Below are 21,430 nucleotides of genomic sequence, written 5' to 3'. Positions count from 1 at the left end.
AATTAGAGTGATGGTACATCAAATCACTGTGGACTCCCAACTCTTTAAAATAAAATAGAAGGAGGTATTTTCAATTTCAGTGTTGAGAGAAATCATTGACATAATGAAGCTTTAATGATAAAATCACCCGTGGAACACTGCTGTGACACTTAATCCAAAAAAAAGAGAAAGTGAGATAACATTAGAGAAAGGAAAAGGAAAAAGAGAGAGAGCCACGCTGGCTGGTCTAGATAATGATAATTTAATAAATATGATCATGGTGTTCACAGGCAAATTGAATGGATGTCATAATATCCACTTAGCTGAAAGAGGCACATTTGCATTTTAATGTTATCACTTGTTTTTGTTCAGTGTATCATACTGCTCGAGACACTGAGGTTATTATGTTATATTACACTGAGTGTGAATGTGAATGTGAATGTGGACAGGTGCTTTGAAAGAAGCAGAGCGCTGATGACAGTCTCAGGCAGCAATGGTGCAAAATGAAGCATGAAGACTTTTGATATTGATGTGGTGTTAAACATAACCATTATGAACAGTTGCTGGATATTTGTGTTGTTTTTATTTGTGATAAATCATCACCATCACTCAGTCAGTATTGGAATGAATTACGCTGATGCAACTATACTCAGCAAAAATATCAGCACAACTTTTTTGTTCTCGCTCCCAGGATCCACGAACACTTCTTCTTTGGCACCTGACTTATGTAAAACAGCCATAGTTCAGTGATCTTTTATTTTGACCAGTCCAAGGCAGAGGACTGTGCAGTGATCATGCAGTTTAATCAGCATCTCTATAGGTCACACCTGTCAGGTGGATTGATTGTCTTGGCAAAAGAGAGGTGCTCTCTACGGCAGAGTTTAATAAATTTGTGAGCAAATCTTGAGAAAAATAAATCTTTTGTGTGCACAGAACAAGTCTTGCATTTGTATTTTTGTTGAGTGTTGTATTAAATCCCTTTGTTGGTAACAGTGTGCAGAAAAAATGATGAATTTAAGGTTAAGTGATATTTGCTGCTGCTTTTCTGCTGCTGGTGGAGGTCTTAGAAGTGTGTCTTTGTTTTTAGCTTTTAAAAATCAAACAGCCTCAGTAAACTGATCTGTCTATAAGACTTAAAGGAGTCAAAGCTGCTTTAACCGAGCAGAGGAGAAAGCAGAGGTCTGAAGCTGTTTTTAGTCTCCATCACACGGACCTGCTGACATGTAGAAAACTTGACCAGTGCAGACTGTCGAGAGGAGTGATGGATCTTTTAGGGATAAACTGGAGAGAGGAGGTATTTGAATCTTCACGTGGAGGTGCTTAATGTGTCAAACAAGCTTTTGACTTGATCCCGCTTTTGTAGATTTACAATTCAATCCAGTTTTTCTCATTTAAAAATATGCTTTTGCGTTCGCTTCTTTTGGCACTTTTACAATGAATGGATGATTGGGACTTTGATTAAGCCAAAGGGGCAATTTCAGGTCTGGCGGGATTTATAGACAAGAGGTTTATCAGGTCGCAAAAACCCAGACAAAAAATGTAGAATTCATTTTTGTGAAAGGCTGCAAGTAGTTTGACAGACAGAGCCTGTTATCTCTGAGTGGCATGAAGAGATTTTTCAATTCCAGATTTGAAAGTGAGCCCAGGCCTCAGAAATCCCCAGGTAATTAGAGATTTGGAAAAAGAAATGTATATAACTACTGCATAGATAGAAAACAGAAATAGAGGAGCTTCTGTTTCAGCACAACCTCAACCCAGTTTCTATCACCCAGACCCCGTATTCACAGCAGTGGAATGTTTCTTATTCCTGGTTTATTGAGGACATTTTGGGGTCTGTGCATCAAGAGACCACCGTTATCTAACCCAGTCAGAGTGATTTAGCACTAGTGTCAAGTCTGTAGTCAAGTCCACAATCACATTGTCTAGGAGGCAAATGTGGCTCAGCAGGCTGCAACGTTAGAAAATGGTCTGCTGCTGAGTTGGACCAATTAGATCATTTAAACGGTAATGATGTGGAAAAAACCCAAATAGGATTAAATCTATTAAAAATCACAACTAAGGTGATTATCACAAAATCACTCCACTCTGCCGAGACTTGCCTTGAAGACCCATGACCTTCCTGTATCCCCACAAGTTGGAACATTTTAATTAGATTTTAATAATTATATTGCACTAATGTTTGTAAAGCAGCTCTCCTAACTTTTAGGAACTTAATAACACGCTGCATTAACATACCAGGCTGAATAAATGCTTCCAGGTTGGGTTTCTTCACATCTTTTCCTCTACTCTCTGGTTTGCATGTTTGATCTGAGAACAGTTTCCACACTCACCTGCCATGCCTTAAATGGGTAGCTTGCGGTTTTTGCAGTGGGGCTGTTTAAGGTATGTGCTGATACTCAGTGTATTACCTGTAGTAGATGATGGTTGATATGCCCCCTGTTTGGAAAAGCAGCAGGAGCATCAGTGTGGACAGGATCAGAAGAAAAAACATATTTTAACCACCTAAAAAAGGGCCCACCTAAATAAAATCAGTATCAGTGTGCGTGTACACTATATTTAGTATATATTTAGTATTTTCAATGCTTTACCTTGCCATCAGACAGGCTCTTTACTTTTTTTAAAGTACCTCATACAGCCCAACTTAAAAAACCAAACCCTTTAAGCCAGTGTAGTGGCATATGTAGGTATGATTGTGTGTTATGTTGCTGTAGAACACCTCCAGGTACAGATAGGTGTTGTTCATACACAACGTAACATCTCTCAGTGTGTGAACATTATGACCTACAGCTGGTAAGTGAGCCTTGCAGACAAAAGCAAGAGACATGAATAAAAAGTTCTCCCCTCATTTGTTATTTCACATAGTTTCACAGCCCATTTATCCACCAATAGACATGGAGGCAGCATCTCTGATTTTGCTGCAGGTCTAGAAAGTTCCTGTGAAAGATGGAGATATCCATCATAAAGTAAGGGACAGAACATCAGGGAAGGGAAACTCTTTTGCAATGGATAAATAGTCTGTTAATTTATTTATTTTTACCCTGGAGTGAAAAACTGTTCCAAACTCTTCCACCTTTGCTCAAACTCAGATTACTCACCCTCACCTGTCTTTGAATCTTCCTTTCTTTTATCTAATTAGTGAGAGAGATGGATGAAATACAAGCTTTTTTTACTTGAAAAAAAGTGGTAAAAGCATCTGTGAAATGGTAATAATATATTTTGTCTTTTGTGATTGCACATCTCACCAACCTGTGGAGGTGGACTGAATCAGATGCAGAGCGTAGCGAGAAGCAGAATACAGTGAGTTACAGGCAGGCAGCCGACCCTGTCTTGTAATTACATTTGAGCAGCTTGACCACATAATCAGGCCTGATGGGGTCTCCATTACATCTGCCTCCACATGGGCTTGTACGGAGGTCCCTGCAACTGTAACAGAAGAAGAGACAAAAAGTGTATTTTAAGTTTTGTGAAAAATAAAAATATCACTTATTTATTACTTGAAGCACATTTCAGGGGTGTGTCATACTGAGGACATACTGTACCTCTATGTAAAGTACATGCTATTGCTCATTAGTATCATCCTCCATATTTCAAAGAGAATATAAAGTAGGACAATTTGATTCATCTCAACCTTTCTCTAACTGCAGAAACTAACTATAAAAAACATGTTTGTAGTGTCTGCTGCAGCCAGACAGTTTGTTTTATAGCCAGAAATATTGTTACAGTGGTAATCATCATACAGTGAACAATGAAATATACAAAAATGGAATTCAACACAGGGCGGCACGGTGGTGCGGTGGTTAGCACTGTCACCTCACAGCAAGAAGGATCTGAGTTTGAATCTCCCAGCTGGCTGGTGGGCAGGAGAGTTTGTGGATGGGGCAGGGTCTTTCTGTGCAGAGTTTGCATGTTCTCCTCGTGTCCGCATGGGTTCTCTCTGGGTACACCGGCCTCCTCCCACAGTCCAGAGACATGCAGTATAATAGGTTAACTGATTGCCTGTAGGATAAGCGGTTACGGACAATGGATGAGAATGCAACACTTTTGCTTTTGCTCCTATTTTTCATCAGCTGAAGAAAAAAAACAAAGACTTTGTTCACAAATGTGTTAAAATTTGTGTTAGTGAGCACCTAATAATGTTTTTTTTTAATCTTTTCAGGCAGACCATTTTTTCCATTCACTCACTGCAGAGTTACATGCAGACTTGGATCCTGCCCAGTGCAAACAATCCTTTCTGTTGAAAATACCAAAAAAATCTCTGTGTTTAGCGGCACAAATCTACTTGGTGTGATTTGGCACTGACTGATTAACCAAGAAATAGAAACTTGCACCCTTTCCAAAGATCTTCTCACAGAGCAACAAGCTAACATTGTCGATGAGAGCCAGATACAGATAAACGAGCAGCTTATTAACATTGATGCTTTGTTCTAGCACGCAGGCGAGACTCTCTTCAACAAGGTTGGAGTCACAGACATACAGTAAACAACACCTTCCCAAATCTCAGCACACACTGACTCCTCTAATTATCCTGCGACTGCTAAAGGTCTTCTGTGCTTATTAATGTGGCTGCAGCAGGTCCTGTGGGTGTTGTGTTCAGATGCACGACTACAGATTGTCAGCAGATAGAAAATCTGGTTTGCGTAAATTGTATGTTGTTGTCAGCCTTGTTGGTGCAGGAGCAGAAAGTCAGAAAAGTTTGGATTGAGCACTTGAGACCTCTTGGCAGGATGGAGATTTGTCTTAGCGGAGACGGCACTGCTGCTTTGTGTCTGCCTCCCCTGAAGGTGTCTGTGCCACTGCGGCAGCTGCAGCAATACTCTGAGCTAAGGGTCATCAACAACAGAGAGAACACAGCAAAGCACAGACTTTAGTCTTTAGTTTTAGGAGCCAATACTACAGCAACTTAAAAGCAAGAGAACAAGCCCTGGATAAATTCAGGGATGATTTGGCATGCAGTTTTGTTGCTCTTGTTTCATAAGTCATTTCAACGTGCCCTCCTCCCCTCCTCTCCTTTGGGCAGTCTGTGAAGTTCTGCTCTGCTTTATTCATGTGAAGTTATTAGGCTCAGGGAACGAGTCAACAGCGACATGGAGTTCAACAGTGCTTCCCTCTGCCTCCTTAACGAGCCCAGAATGCATTGTGGCTGTCCATCATATCCTGTGAAAAACCAGCGTGGTAGAAAAAGGAGTAGTATATGGAAGGGGTTCACAACAATTTTAGTTCTCCTGTGGTATCTGCCATAAAAGGCTTTAAAATAAATATTTTATCAGCCTGAAATGAACATCTGCTGATATGATATGGTGATGAGGTGATGCTTTAATCATGCATTTACACCTTTAAGAGCTGTCGTCCCAATTATTACGACATATTTGTGAAGAACAAAGAGAAACAAGCACCAGTGAAGGAATCTGCCAGCAGCAGTTTTCTTACTTTGCTCAGTGAACATGCGCATTTTGAAAATCATTGCAATTTCTGTCTGCATCTGCCAGCGGGCCATCATGATAAGATTTCCATTACAGAAAAGACTGAATGTTCTCTGCAATTGGTTGGAAAAAAAACTTGCGTATATTTCTATAGGCAGTCGGCTAAAATGTGATGGAAAATTGTGGCATATTGGATCAAATCCAATGCTGTGTGTCCCTAGTGTATGGTTAGATAATTGAAGATAATCTTTCAACCATATTTTCTTTGTGTGTCTTATATATGTAAAAATGGTTTTTGGGGCTGTATGGTTTATTATGGTTTATATTGTGCTTATGGTCCAAACATGCTGCTTTTTGTGCTGTTCTTCTGTAATGTAAGAGACCATTCAGGAAACATATAGCGCAATATCATAGTCTATAGTGCCAAAGGGTAGTAGAGAAGAGCATGTGAAGATAATTGAAGGGCTTGTCTCTCTCCAGCTTCTGGCAAAAGTCCTCATCCTCAGTTATAGATGGAAGCTTTAATAGACACGTACCTCTATAGTGTGAAAATGAGACTTCAGGAGACAACATCATCACCACTAGTACTTCTGATGTACATGTGCTTTAACTACACCACACGCACAATAAAAAACATTCTGTCTTGTTAATAAGGAGGATACCAAGAGTCACGTTCTGTGTTTCATATGAAGAAAAACTTCAAACACATTCCATGTCTTGTGCCTTTTGGCTGCCCCTCAATACAAGCCACAATTTCTCAACTCATTTGTAATCACGTCTTTTTCTCTTCTCGCATTTTCCACAGCTGCTGCCCTTGGCAACCTGGTGTCTGATCTGGCAGGACTGGGGTAAGAATTTCACACATGCGCACACCAACGCACACACTCGCACACAAACACAGACAACTATTGTCCTTTAAGTTTCTGCAAATCATGGATGGAAACTGAAATAGTTCAGAATAAATACCCCCATCTACAAATGATGAAAGGTTGATGATGATGAAAAACTATGGTAATATCACATATCGCTTCTATTCATTTACATAAATTAATACAGCAATACAGTCTTTTTTTTCCACCCAGGCATACACAAATTATAATAACCAAAGTACTTTTTTTAAATTAACATGATAAAAGAAGTGGTTAACCATCCCACTCCACTCCCCTTGATAAAGACTGAGTCATTAAATTGCTTAACATTAAACGTAATTACTGAGTTTAGCCCAGAAAAAGATAATCGTGAGCAGCAAGGGAGAGAGAAATACAGCCACCAGAGGTTTGTGTCCCAGAGGAAAGAAGACTTTGGTTGTGTAAGGCATAAAATGAGATATTACCATGAATAAGAATAGCTAATAATTAGAGTTTATTAATGTTGTTGGATTAAATCAAGACAGTCTGAGGAAGATGAGTCATGAGTGGAGTATGCAGCCCAATTGTTTTGTGAATGAATCAAATGATGTTACAGCTATAGAATATAAATCCTCGTAGAACTAAATCTTAATGTTAAAGGACCAGTGTGTAGGATTTAATGGTATCTAGTGGTCATCTTACAGATTGCAAACACTTCGTCTTACTCTCCACTCACAAGCGTGAAGGAGAGTCTGTGTTGGCAGCAAAATTTGTGCTAAATGCAGAGATCATATCTAGAGCCAGTGTTTGTTTTGTACATTCTGGGTAAGTTTAGAAACATGATGTGATAATATGGTGGCCTTTGTGAAAGTGGACCATAAACATGTAATAATAACTTCCCCTATAGCCCAAAGAATATTTTGTCCATTGGCCACCATTATAAAGATATTTGTAAAACTGCTGAATTATTAGTCTTTCTATTATTATTATTTTTTGATCCATGGAGGTTTTATATTTGTAAACCTTCCTAGAGCTGAGGAAAGCAATAAAAAAAATCTGTAATGTCATCACTTTGAGTTCTTTGAGTGGGAGCTTGTGCAGGCCAGCAAGAGAAATACTACTGCACATATTCAGTGGACTGCACACCATGTAAACCCAGAAGCTAGATTATTTTGGGTTTATGCACCAGGTGAATTATTCTCTTTGGACCAAATAGGCACCATCTTTGCATTCAGTATCCAGTTCATAATAGTACATCCATGAAGAGCACCTGCACCCTTTGTGGATATAAAGGGCTCATTCTAAGGTAACAAAAACACAACAAATTCTTATTTTCAGGTGATTATTTCACTAATGAAAAAATAATATTACATTTCTGTCATGTTCTGCCAATAAATCTTACAAACTAGACCTTTAAACCAGTTATTGACAGATGTAGAAGATACACATTTTGCCCTTCCAACAGAAAGTGTTAAAACTGACTTTGGATGTGTTGGCACCATTGAAAAGTCAAAATACAGACACTATTCATTTCATACTTATTATAAGAAGTTGTTTAATACAGTAATTTTAATCTTTAAATCACAGTGGGATTACATTGGATTTTGTTGTTGTGGAAGGATTTGATGTAACATTATTTATTCATGGTCATGTAAGCAATCTGAGTCTGATTAGTCAGATCAGATGCATTTTGCCAACCTGCAATTTATTGATGTAAATTCAGGGTTTGTGCATTTTTTGTATAACTATGCACGTAGTATAATTCCAGTTCCAGTAACCTGTATTATACTTTTCTAAAACTTGGACTGAATATTTTATTGTTGACCCCGATTTCACAAGATGTAAAAATGTTGAACATCGCTAAAGCTGCTTCATTAATACAAGCCAGGATTCAAGTGTATTGTTTTGATCTCTGTTTTCCTCCTCCAGCTTTCTATATTTCTTTTGTTTCCACTGACAGACTCAAAACAACATGAAATCACCTAGAGACTAGTTTATTCCTCCCTTCCTCCAAAATGATGTATGTTTTACAGTACTATATTATGAAGTAGAACATTACCTGCCAGGTCTGCCATAGTTGGGTGCAGCATGTGAGCGGGTTTGATCAATAAACACGTAATGATCCATGAGGAAGTTTTCAGCCTGGAGAAACATAAATGTGTTTTGCATCCTCCAAACGACTGTAGTCTGTCATCAGGTTCAATCAGCTGTTTCATGACGCTGGTCCTCCTCAGAGCCTCCTAGTGGCCACAGGGACCATAATCAGCTCCCTAACCAACTTCATGGTGCTTAACAAACCATAAAATTTACAGTAATGGAAGAGGCCTCCAGCCATGTGGCACAAACAGCCCGTTGGTTGTATTTCAGTGATTATTAGTGATATAACAGGTTATTACTATTTCTCTTTTAAGTACATGGAGAGTCAGCAGAACAGACAAGGTAACGCATAGACAGACAGGTATGAGGACAATTATAGACACTGCGCTGATGTTGTTTTAGTGTGATGGATTACCTAAGTTTTTCTGGCTTTTGTAAGCGCTCTCGGTGGACACACATACACAGTTTTGCTTCAGTGTGTGTGTGTGGTGTGTGTTGCCACTCAATCATAATTGGAGAGTAGAGCCCTTGTGGCCTGTTTGTCAAGGTGAGACTCGATTAGACCAGACAAGAGATGCTGTTTTTTTCTTATTTTGATAGATTTACACCAGTGAGTGTGAAGGCTGTTTGTCTGTAACACAGAGTCTCAGTGGAGCTGCTGCAGGTGTCCTTCACTCCAGCATTTGCATTACAGTTCATGTTCATTTCAAATAGGAAAAGGCTTAAGTGCACACATATAAAACCCCGTGCTTTAGATTACTCTGGGAGTTGGTGGCACTTTAGTAGCTGTTCAGAGCTGAGGAGGAGGCGCAGTGGACTTTTCTGCTGAGGTTGTGAGTAAACTCTGATCTCAAGCTGACGGATGATAAGACCCCAGACGCTTCTTTACTACAAACCTGTCACAGTTTTAGTGTTAGTTTGCTCTGATCCACATTTGCAAATAACAGTTTGAATAATTAACAGCTTTTTGATCAACTTTTACTCCATTTTAGAGACAGTTGGTGGTATGGCCAAGTCAAAACAAAATCTTTTGCCATTAGGTTTTTCTGTGCATGAATGACTTGGGCAGTGAACTAAGGCTAACAACAATCTAAAATCTAAATATGTTCAGTTTCCTGTCATAATAAAGTAGGAAGAGTAGCAAATATTAAACTTTGATAAGGTGAAAGCAATTCATTTTAATTTCTTTCTGCTTAACAAATCAATTAACAGACTAGTAGTTTGAGGCCGCTCTGTGCTCTTTGTTTCTCGCTGCCCATTCAGTGTCTTTGCTAACAGCAAATGTAAAAATGCCTGGACTGGGAGTCTGTCCTTGTACCCACAAATTTGCATATTTTCTAGGTTGTTTCCTGTAGTCAGCTTGGATTCACATTCTCACTACTAACAAACCGCACTGCAGTTCTCTTGGAAGAGGATCAAGTTCCCCATTTTCAGGCCGTCTGTCTGGGTGAAATGATTTCCATGTTCTCACCTGCCTAAATGAGCCAAATGAAAAGCTCTAGAGATCGATTAAAATTCTGCCTATCATGTCATTTGCATTTGCTGGAAAGACTCAAAGAAATTAATTGCCTATTTGTCTGTCAGAAAACCCTCATTTTGGTTTCATCCAGTCAAAAATGTGACTACCTTTGTTGTACTTTTTTAATCACACACGGTGGAAAGATAAATATCTACTGAATCTTTTGTTAATGGAAAGTGAGTTGTTTGGTATGTATGTCTGGGTTTGGTGGATAATATTTTTTCACAGTTCTTGGATTTCAGTGGGAGGCCTTCGCTTTAAAACCTTTTCTGGAGACATAATTGACATAATTTTTATTTTTATACATGTTAACCAATATTCTTACAGATATACAAAGATTGTTGTTAGTTGCTTTCATAGCTATCAAACAGTGACTGTGTTAAACATAATTTCATCTAGTTTACACCAGTTTAATAAGAGTTGATCTAGACGAGTGATTCCTGACCTTTTTCTCTGATGTACCTTCACAGTCCTGTCAGTTGAACTGAAGTACCTCTTCATCAGCACTATCCGTCATGTTCTAAATGAAATGATCTGAGTTGATTTCTTCACTGGATGTTATATTTTCTTGTACAGTTTAATTGTAAATACTTTAGTCACGTTTACATTTGCACTGCTACCAGTTGGAGTGGTAGAAACTGGACGTATCAGTCCACTTATTGTTTCTTCACCAAGGCGTTTACTATTTCAACTGTTAAAGCAATCTACAATATCTTATGCACTATATTAGGTTTTTCATTATTTTTCTACTTTTAGCTTAGTATTTCAAACTTTCAACCATTTATCCATTACATTTTTCCACTACTTTTACTTTGCCAAGAAGTATAACTCTTACCTTTTTAGCTGTTTATGTTCAGCTAACAATTTCAACCATATATCAAATACTTTTTGCCAGCTATTTGACATTAAGCATTACAATTAGAAGTTAAGGATAAATGGTTAAAAGAGTACTCAGTAGTGGTGTAATGTTACAATAATCTGAAGGTACAATAATATAAAATAAAATATCAGCATTTATGTTTAACCAAAATTAGTTTTTCCTTTTAAGTTAAAAGTGCTTTTCTTCCTGCCTTCCTCTTCGTCACAGTCCAGTATGGTATCGAGGCATTTTTTTTTGTTATTGTATTGTGATATTCAGTATATTGTTATATCCCTACTAAGTAGCTATCCATATCATCCATTCAGTCACTTTTCTGCTTGCTTGCTACCTATGTAGTTGTTACGTGCCACAGTGTCTGTGTAGTGCTGTGCTCTCCTGTGCCCAGGTTCTGCCCCTCCCCCCCTTGCAGATTGCAGTGATTGGCATCAGGTGCAGCTGCTCTGCAATCAGGACCTGGTGCTTAAAAGCCTGGAGATTGCAGCCGATCAAAGCCAGTGGGCCATTTGGTGGACGGAAGTCCACATGTCAGGGCTGGAGGGCCATTCGATCAGGGCTAGTGGGCCATTCGGCCGACTAAAGTCTGCTAGTCTGTAGACTAATCCTGCAGCAGCAGGTTAGACTACTCGTGGCGGTCGACAAGTGCTTTGCTAGCGCTCTCTGCTAGTGAAGGCACTGGTAAGGGCACTCGTTTGGGCGCCCCCATGTGCTTTGCTAGTCCTGCCAGCTAGCAAAGGCACTCTGTGTTGTTTCTGTGTTGTGTTCTTGTTAGCCTCCTTGGCTAGCATGGACACTTGTCTTTTGTGTGTGTGTGTGTGTTGTTTAATTTAGTAGGTTAAGTTAACCCCTTTGTTAGTTTAATTAGTTAACTTAATTTGACACATTTGTTAATAAAAGAACATCATTTTGTCTCAGTTCTCCTTCCTTCCTTTTTCTTCCAGGTAAATTTATTTAATGTTGCACCCCTCATCCCCTAGCCCAGCTTGTGGTCGTAACAGTAGTATTCAGGTGTTACAGGTGAATACAAATGAGTTGAGTTCTCTTTAATCTTTCCAAGTACCCCTTTGCAACTGCAGAAGTACCCCCTGGGGTAGAAGTACGCCTGGTTGGTAATCACTGACACAGACAGACAGGCAGCACAGCAGCGCGAGCCACGGTGACTAGTAGGAAAAGATGTACGACAGGTTCATGAACACATTAGTGATTCTCCCAGTCGTGTCATTAACCGGCACAAATAGATGTAGCTGTCACTACAGGATGATCCTCTGGAGTCTCTTTGGTCAATAGTGTAGTGATTACACTGCAGTGATTGTTTTCAAATCATCCTACTCAGCGTCTGTTTGCTTCAACCAAGAGACAGTGATGAGCTCTGCTGCTGTGACTCCCTGCTCTTCTATGAGATTTCCCATATGTGTGTGTGTGTTTATTTTGTGTGTGTTGGTGCCTGTGGTGAGCAATCTGTGCGGCTATATCCACACAATGTGTTTGTTTGTGTGTGTGTGTGTTTCATGTTTGGTGACTGTGTCAGATTTTCCCCTGTGCATGTGTGTGTTTTGACAGACATAGGAAACCAGCTTAACCTCGTTGAAGTCCAGACTTGAGTTTAGCTCATGAGTCATCGTGACCATTCAGCCAGTTATTACCGACACTCCTGCACTGTATAGTCTGAGCTGCTGTTTTTTGTTCTTTATGGCCACAATGAATCAGTGGCTTTCTGGGGCATCCAGTAAAGCATTATTGCATCAAGCCAAGTTAGAAAAACAGAATTAAAACTTAGAGAATCACATTAGAGGGCTCTAAGGAATAAAATATGGGGTGCCAGATTTGATTTCCAGCCTCTTCCTTGACTGTGACACATAACCCTGAGATGTCCTGTCTGTATTTCTGCCTTATAACTAATGCATGCTGGGTTAAATTGGAGCATATTCCATGACCTTTTAGGGTATTATAAAAAGAGGATAAAGGCAATGAATGAATAAATGGCTGACTGATAGTTAGATTTATAAATTTCAGGATTAACAATAGTGTGATACTTAATTGATCCCCTCAGGGAAAATCTAGTTATGCTTGCTGTCCTCTAAAGAGATTTTAAGCCCAGTATCTGTCACAGACCAGGGGAATTACTCAGTAGGGTGGATCCTTGTTTAAATTGTGGCATAATCTCAGTTTATCTCATAAAAGAATGATTTCTATAATGACACTCCAACCAGCCATTTGAAACGCACCATATTTACCATCGACTGTGGTTAATTTATCACTGTAACATTTTTGTTCCTCATAGTTTATCTTTCTCACTGATTCTGACTCACATCCCTGCCAGTGGCACCACTGCTTTCTGCATCAAACAGTGTCCCAGATATCACTGCTAATATGAGGAGCAGCTGTGCCTTTTTAACAATTTAAATCCAACACAACATTCCCACACTTAACAAAATGCTATGATAGCACTAATAGATTCATTTGTTGTTCAAGGAAGAAAACTGTATGAATGTGCATGGTTTTACTAAAAAAATTAAATGATGGCATTTTCCCAGGCTGGTGCTTCTAACATTAGCAACTTCATGCTTTCAGTGTGCAGAGTAACAAAATCAGGGTTGCATTATGGGACATGTAGTTTATCGACACCATACTTCTCTAATGCAGCATAGAATTGTGTTGCACAAATTATATTCTTTGCGAGCTCTGAAGGGCCACGTAACATGAGGTGCTCGGCACACAGACGCACGTGTTCTAGATGGTAAAATGTGTGGATTTATTTTGTTTAACTTCTGGAGCAGCCAGGTTGAGTTTCAGCATTCTGTCTGCTTTAGCTGGTGCTGCTATCAGTAAATTTAATCATTTTAGTGTTTTTGAATACTGCAGTTATTTTATTTTCTCATTCAGACCTGATCTCCTTTGACTTATTCTGTTGCAAGTATGTGAAATAATTGGACTGGATTTTACTCAAAGGCAGGAGAGTCTGTGTTATTGTGGTATTGAAGGTATGAACCACAGAAATCTAAAAGTTTTGCATGGATGTGAATTGGAACAGCATAGAAATATATATGCTGTCGATTTCTCTGACCATGAGACTAGAGGCGCAATTCTGCCCCCTGTTGTTGTGATGTAGTTATTGTCCTCGTGCTCAGTCTGGATTTTTAAACTTAATAGTCCATCTGTCGTAATGATAAAAACTGAGAAAAAAAAACTTTCCTGAAAAGGCTGCATTTCTAGTATTTCTGTTCTTCTGTGATGATAGACTACTGACATACACCTGGTTCACACATACAGCACAACACACACCCACACTATCTTCCTCTCCTTGTCACCTTATCTTTCTCTCAAATAGGCTACTTGCTACTTATCTCTTCCCCAGCTCGACAGCTGCAGCTGCAGCTTATTTGTGTGAGCAGTGAACTGAGGATCCATTAGTTCCGGTGACTGAACCAGACCTGGTCCAAATATTGACTTCAGTTTCTTTTCTCACACTGAAGCTGCTTGACCTGCACTGAATGTTGTCTTGGCTGCAGCAGCCTCAGACTGGACACATATCATGACACATGACAGTCAGGTACAGCAGCGTCCCAGACTCTCTCAGTTCCACTTTTATTTTGGATGAGGTTTATTGGCAAGTAGGTTTTCACATAAAATAAATTTGCCTTGATGTTTTGGTGCAAAAAAAAAAAAATACAACATGCACAACTCACAGTTAAATCTTGAGGACTGGGTGCTGATTCCTGACTGTAGTTAATAATAAAAAACAAACATTCAGACCGCACTCCAAGTTGACTGTAATTAATTCCTTCCTCAGTGTGTGTTCTGGCAATTTTCACAATCAATACACACTGGTGGGGTTAATTATAGATGACTGCAAACAGCACAGCAAATGCATCCCAACAGGGGGAGCCATTACCTTACAGGCACAGTCCCATCATGTAGGATACTAAGGTATGGAAATCTTAAGAAACAAAACATAAAATATATTAAGCAGATAAAGAAAAAGGTTAGAGATGCTCAAACCAGTCCACAAGCAGCAGCAATCAATCTGTCCAGTGCTTCTTCTGATTCTTGTGAGAGGAGAAACTTCAGATGACCTGTTCAAAGTACCACTGGAGCACACAGTCTGTCCATGACAGTCATGAGTAGGCCAGTAGTACTTTGGACAAGTCATCTGAAGTTTCTCCTCTCACAAAATATATTTACTTCATAAGAAACAATCCTTTGGTACATAACAATAAACATATTAAGCAGAAAAATGTAAAGAAAGATAACAAGTACTGCAAGTCAAGATGCATAAATAGAAAATAGAAGATTGACAATAAAATGTGAAAAAATAGTTGATGATAATATATTGCAATATATTATGCAAATGAAAGAGCTGCACGTATTTTGTGCAGGAATGTGCCAAGATTCCTCATGGAAAATCCAAAAGTTCACAGTATGACGTATCAACACATCTAAAGTTTATAAGATAATAATCCAAAGAAAAAGATGTGAGTTAATGTAACACATTTAGTCAATACACAGTTTCTGCATTTGTAATTGCAGCTAGTTCAATATGTACATTAGCAAGTCTGGATCACCCAGTGGGCCCCGGTCCTGTATATTAACCAGAGTCGACCACAGAGTTTACCATCTACACCATAACACCATTACATCAGGAAATAGGGCTGCACAGTTAATCAAAATATTACTGATCAGAATCACGGTATGGTCAAGTATGATATCCAAATCACAGAAGCTGTAATTTTTTGAAGGTAAAATTTATAACAAAAATGCATTATAATGAAGTATCGTACCACTTGATCTCAGATGTAAGGAAACATTGTTTGTTTGGTACAGACCCCAACAAATGTCACAGCATCATGATTTGAATATTCTTTTTAAATAAAATGAAAATTGTGATGCAGAAATGATCCTTCCTACTAATTGTGGGAAAACTTTACCAGCTTTACTAACAGCATTTTTTGTTTTTCCATTTAGCATCAGCTGCAGTTGGAGAGTTAAAACTTTGCATGATGATGTTTTTTTACATTGGTGACACGTTTTTAGTCTTCTTGCAAGGAACAATCAGCCTTTTATAAGTTTGATGTCCCCATGTGCCATAGTATATGTGTTATTTATGTTCATCCCTTTTGTGCTGAATCCTTTTTTGTCGCTACAAAGGTGCATTTCCCTCACAGATTTCATTAAATCTTATTTGATTTATTATTTTGGTGTGGAACCGAGCATAATTGACACAATAATTGCCATCAGTAACATTATTTTTCTGTTTTTTATTCCTTTCTTGCCCACATTCTTACTCATGTTGACATAAAACATGTGACCTTTATCCTCACTGAGGGAAATATTGGCTCTTTCCTTCCTCTCACAGCTCTGTAGTTAATCTATAATAAACTATCTGTAGTTCATTGATAAACAGTCACACATTTCTGGTGGTCGATTCATTGATGAACCTACATGCTTGCTCTTCATGATATTAGGCTGATGAGGTTTATGGATGCAGATGATAGAAGAATTTCCCAAACTAAAAATGAAAACAATAAACAACTAATTTATCTGGATTTCAATGGTTTAATGTAATAGTTTTATATGTACTGTATGGGGAAAATGAAATAATTTCTCAGTTATATAGGACTGCTCATCTACAGATCTACATATAGGGCTATTCAACACTCCACATCAGACGAAATGTACAACTTTAGAATTGAAATGAACAATAAAAACTTTTGGATGATTAATGGCTTTGAAATGCTACATCTCTGTTAGTGAAAACTGTTCTTTATCTGGTGCAATCTGTCTTTGTTCTGTCATCTGTGTAAAACACTGAAGAGAGCTGTAAACGATTTCACCACACACACAATATCAGCGCTCTCTCTCTGTTATTTGAGCTGATATTTGACATCCTGCTGGGTTGATGACAGATGGCAGCAACAGGGAGCAGATTGGAACATTCATCTGCTGATTTTATTTTGTTTTTTGTTAAAAATCGATTACTAAAGTCGTTACTTTGCTATGCTGAGTGTTGTCCCGTGGGTGGTTAAATGGGTCATGACATGTAATGAGGAGAAACAGACAATGGAGACTATTATGGAACAAAACAAACATGAATAAGTGGTTCAAACATAATTTTAATATGTGTGTGAATGTGTGTACCACATTTGTTTGAGTGATACATTTTATTTCTATAAGTCAGGATGTTCATATTTCTTTTGACTTTCTTTTTCTTTACATATGAACACATTCTGACATTTAGAGCTGAGGACTTCACCGTGTGCACAGTGTTTATATTCTGCTCATGCCTGAACATTCACTTACATATTGAGTCTTCTGTCCATAACTTAATCACATGTCCATGTTACTGACCTTTATGTCTGTCATTCTCCTCTCCTTGATTGGTCTGTCCATCTTGTGAAAGAAAAAAAGATAAATGAAGGATCAAATTCTTCACTTGATGAAGTGAAGGATAATTGATCATTCTCAGTTAATTCATTTCTCAATACACCTTGACACTAGAATAGCCAAGGTGGTCATTTTGACTGTTTTGTACTTGCAATAACTTGCAAATGCAATGCTGCTGGTCTTTATTTTCATTTAAAATATTCTTAAGATATAAATTTACACAAAAGGCAAAGACAATGTGATCAGTTTTTCCTATTTCGGCAGTAGGTCTGCTGTATTTTTGTATTAGAAAGCTCAAATTGTGACAGAAGAGTACCCCTACTTACTGTTACCCAATTTCACACAAAAAATGACAAAGATAACAAAAAGCAACAGCTGCAGCTACATGTGCCAAAATGGAGACAGTTCCTGATTTTGGGAAACAATTTTGAACAACAAAACACCTTATTACTGTAAATACTATATTATGCTGTATGCATCTATATGTTTTGGATCAGCTTGTTTTCACCTTTTACTGTAGGAAGTGATTATTTTCTGTGACACTTCGAGGAGGAAATCCGTTACAAATATTAAAATAAGTTTTATAATGTTATAAAATACACGCAATTGTTTCTTGGTCTGAGTATTTCGAGATTAATCTAAAATTTTAGTGGGATCACTTATCTACTGCTGAATGTGAATATATCCTTTCATTATGGTTTACTGGTGATGGCATGCATACTGATAAATACGTTGGCTGCTTACTGCAGTTCCAGAAGTGATGGAATTCTAGCAATGATTCAAAGTAATTAATAGTATATTAACTTTAGTTCTTCTTTCTCTTCTTCTTTCTTTCTTTCTGCCTGTCTGCTCTTCTCTTCAGGCTGGCAGGTTATGTGGAGGCCTTGGCGTCTCGGCTGGGAATGCAGATCCCTGACTTGAGCCCAAAACAGGCCGACATGTGGCAGACCAGAGTCAGCTCTCACTCGGTTGGTTCATAAAACCCTCAAACTTTATCCACGATCCTGCTCTCTAGCCGTCTCTGTCACGTTTCCAGTATAAATGCAGGTCTCTGTTTTCAATTATGTGTAAATGAAAGACAGACAAAAGCCTATTAGACCAATAAACACCCAACATAAACACAGTCAGCTTGGATATTAATTAACCTGCTGGAAAGAGCATCTGAAGGAAGTGTAATGCATCGCAAACATCAGGGCAGACAACAGACACACAGGCCTCTGTGACGTGCCCTTTCTATCCCTCATTCATTGTGTGAGGAAATTAGACCTGAATGGTTTTTAATATGCTGTGACTGCTGAAGTGTGTAATGTAATTAACTTTAATTAGGTTGAGTGATTAGTCAAGAACTAAAAGGTTTCTGCCGGCTAATGGCAAAAGGTCAGGCCAGTTGTTCTGGCAGGTTGGGAAATATTTGTTTGTTTTCTTGCAAACACATAAGAATACATGTCAGAGTGTAATGGGAATTTGGTGTCTTAAGTCAATCTTTTAACACAGTCATTCTTGTTGAATTGTACAGTAAGAAGGCTGGGTGCTCCAGGATTGACAAGTTGCTTATAACTCAAATGTTAGAGGCATATTTTCTAGAAATGAAAGCGTTGTAAAGCTTTCTTTTTGTGTGGATAATTTAGGGACAGTTATACGTTTGGTGTGAATTGCCAAGTTTTGAACTTAACGACCACAGAGATGTCTGTCTTCTCTAAGGTGTAATGGAACTAGATGGCACTCGGCTTGTTTTGCTTAAAGCAATGCAAATACAAAAATACATTTGGAAAAAACTCAACAGCAATGCCTCTATCCATAAATCATTAGTCAAGATAATACACAGACCTTTCTGTGAGCGGTGAACTAATTTCTTTCTAAACTACGTCACTGTGCTGCCTCAGTGGAGTTCAGCTGAGGAAGATGCCATTAATGTTCACATCCCACACTGTCACGAGCTCGAGCCTCTCGTCCATGAGTAGATGCACGCCTCCCTCTGCATTAGGGTGACCAGATGAGACTGGGTACAATTCAAGACAGGGAGCTGAGGGTGGGTGTGCCATGTCAGAGGTATTAAAATAGATCAATACAGAGTAACATCATTTCTTTTTAATATTATGAAGATCAGTTGAAGTTTCTGAGGATCATATGAAGCGTAGTGTCCTAGCACAGGTGACAGGTGTGTTACAGTCATTTTAGACATCTTCTCTGCTGCTGAAATTGTCATTAAGCTGGAGGTCACAAACACAAAGAGACATTGCTGAGTTTTTCAAGTGTATCTTTTTTTGAGTGCTTTCGCACTGGGATGAACTATCCCTTTAAAACCTGTTGTCTTAAAATGTATTGTGTGAATATGGCTTTCTTACCTCCATTTTTCTTTGTGTAGGGAAAAGCCATCGGTGTTGGCATCGGCTGTATCCTCGGCATGTTTCCTCTCCTGTTTTTCAAGGACGATGACGAGAAGAAAGAAGGCCAGACAGACACGAAGGAGAAAACACAACCACCACCTGCTCCAACAGAGAGCAGCAAAAACTGAAAACCACCCACTTGCCGGAGACAAATACTATTTGGAATCCATTAGAATACTTTAAACTGGGACTGACTGGCCATGTCAGGGCGACTGGAGTGTATGGAAATGTCACTGAACCCCATTCAGTCTGATCTTCTGTCTTCCCTTGCAAGGCCCAGTCTCAACTACCAAAAGCTATTCTGAAGAGGATTTTAGATATTATTTGGTTGTAGACTTTGAACTTAAGCACAGGGACCTGACCTGTCTCCTGACCGGAGACGGGGGATTCATTGGACTGCTGCTACCCAAACTGTTGCACCGTAACCTCACCATGTTTTGACTGACTGACACGGGCTGAAACTCATTTATCTGAAACACACTGCAGTGACCTCTTTCTCTCCTGTGCTCCCAGTCTGTCGAATATATTAACCTCTGACTCTCGATGGTTTGATGGCAAGTCAAGGTAATTGACCATTCGAGGGCTGACTAAAATGTCAACAAGGCTTGGACCCAGTGCAGGAGAAAAAGACACCCTTTAGAGCTCATTAAGATAAAAAATCTTCAAAATGTCTTACATGGCAGTGACCTTCCATGACCTTGAAGTTTTCTTGAATATTGTCAGAAGAGGCATGCCAGTGGCTTGATTCAGCAGTGTTAAACTATGCTTTGAAGAACTTTATGTTTCTTAATCCTAGTTATTGGGGGTGAAGATTTCAGTAGAGGGGTCACTTGTGCATATAAAGATGCACCCTTGCACATCTAGTACATTGTTCTTAAGTTTTACGAGCATGTCTGCCTTTTTGATGTCAAAGTCTTAAAGTCCAAAAAGTCTGCTGGCCTGTAACATTCACTCCCCAAGACAAAACGTCTTCTTTTAGTGAGAAGTCTGGAGGTTGAGCCTACGAGCTGCTTCTTTAGGTGTTCAGGGTTCCCTTGCATCCTGAAAAACACATGGAAAATGAAAGAAAAAATGAAATGTCTGAGAAAATGTTGTGTTGTCCTGGAAAATTACCTCTCCTATTTTTCTTGAGCTGAGATTGAATCTGTCAGAGCCTCAGTTATTGGCGTCCAGGCAGCTATGGTTGACATAATTCATAAGACAAATGGGATTCAGGTTACAAATTAATGATAATGACACGTTATTCACATAGCACTTGCCAAGCATAGAACACAAAGGGCTTTCCAAAAGAAACAACATGAAATTCTACTAATAATATGATATTAAAACAGAGCATTAAAGATAGATTGTAAGAGATAGCAGTAAAAGTAGTGACATTAAAATGTAAATCTTTAGTGAATTTTTTTTTTACATCTCCAGGTATGTTTGCATCAGTCTATGGTCAATCTGTCCTAATTCTAAACATGTAAGAGATTATTTCATAGGTAAGTTATAGCCACAGACTGTACATGTTTTACATCAACATACATCACACCGGCGAGATCATCCTGGAAAATAATCTCTAGAAAAGAGTGGGAATCCTGATATTATCTTTTTTGTTGCTGGTTCACTTTATATTATATGTTTCTATGCATGATGATAATCACCCAAAGCAGTAACATGCCCAAAACATCTGACATCATGAACACAGTATGTAACCAGACAAGTGCAGAGGAACAGTATCCAACCTTTTACAGAACAGTTTGTTACTTTCCTCAGAGGGAGAGAAATACAAACCTCTGCCTCTGCCCCATTTGCACCAACCACTGGCTCCAATACCAGACTTTTCTCCTCCTCTTTCATGCGTGGTGAGCAGAAACTTCACAACCAACCAAATTCCAGTAAAATATGCAAGCGGCAGGTGAAATCTGAACAATCATTTG

General features: G+C 38.8%; 1 protein-coding gene across 1 annotated transcript in view; it reads left to right on the top strand.

Annotated features, from left to right (window-relative positions):
• LOC146321229 (transmembrane protein 65-like) overlaps window positions 1-21,263 on the top strand; it is a 50,880-nt gene extending 29,617 nt beyond the window's left edge. The window contains exons 5-7 of the mRNA XM_084726286.1: window positions 6,205-6,247; window positions 17,984-18,089; window positions 19,487-21,263. Of these exons, the coding sequence (XP_084582412.1) occupies window positions 6,205-6,247; window positions 17,984-18,089; window positions 19,487-19,636 (299 nt within the window). The 3' untranslated portion in view covers window positions 19,637-21,263. The remainder of the gene's footprint in view (window positions 1-6,204; window positions 6,248-17,983; window positions 18,090-19,486) is intronic.
• Window positions 21,264-21,430: the final 167 nt, after the last annotated feature.

This window comes from Lutjanus erythropterus, chromosome 9 (assembly GCF_056507025.1).
Source record: "Lutjanus erythropterus isolate fLutEry1 chromosome 9, fLutEry1.hap2, whole genome shotgun sequence".
NCBI classification, from domain to species: Eukaryota; Metazoa; Chordata; class Actinopteri; order Lutjaniformes; family Lutjanidae; genus Lutjanus; species Lutjanus erythropterus.
Note: the sequence above shows the minus strand (reverse complement) of the source record. Positions and strands in the feature narration are given on the sequence as shown.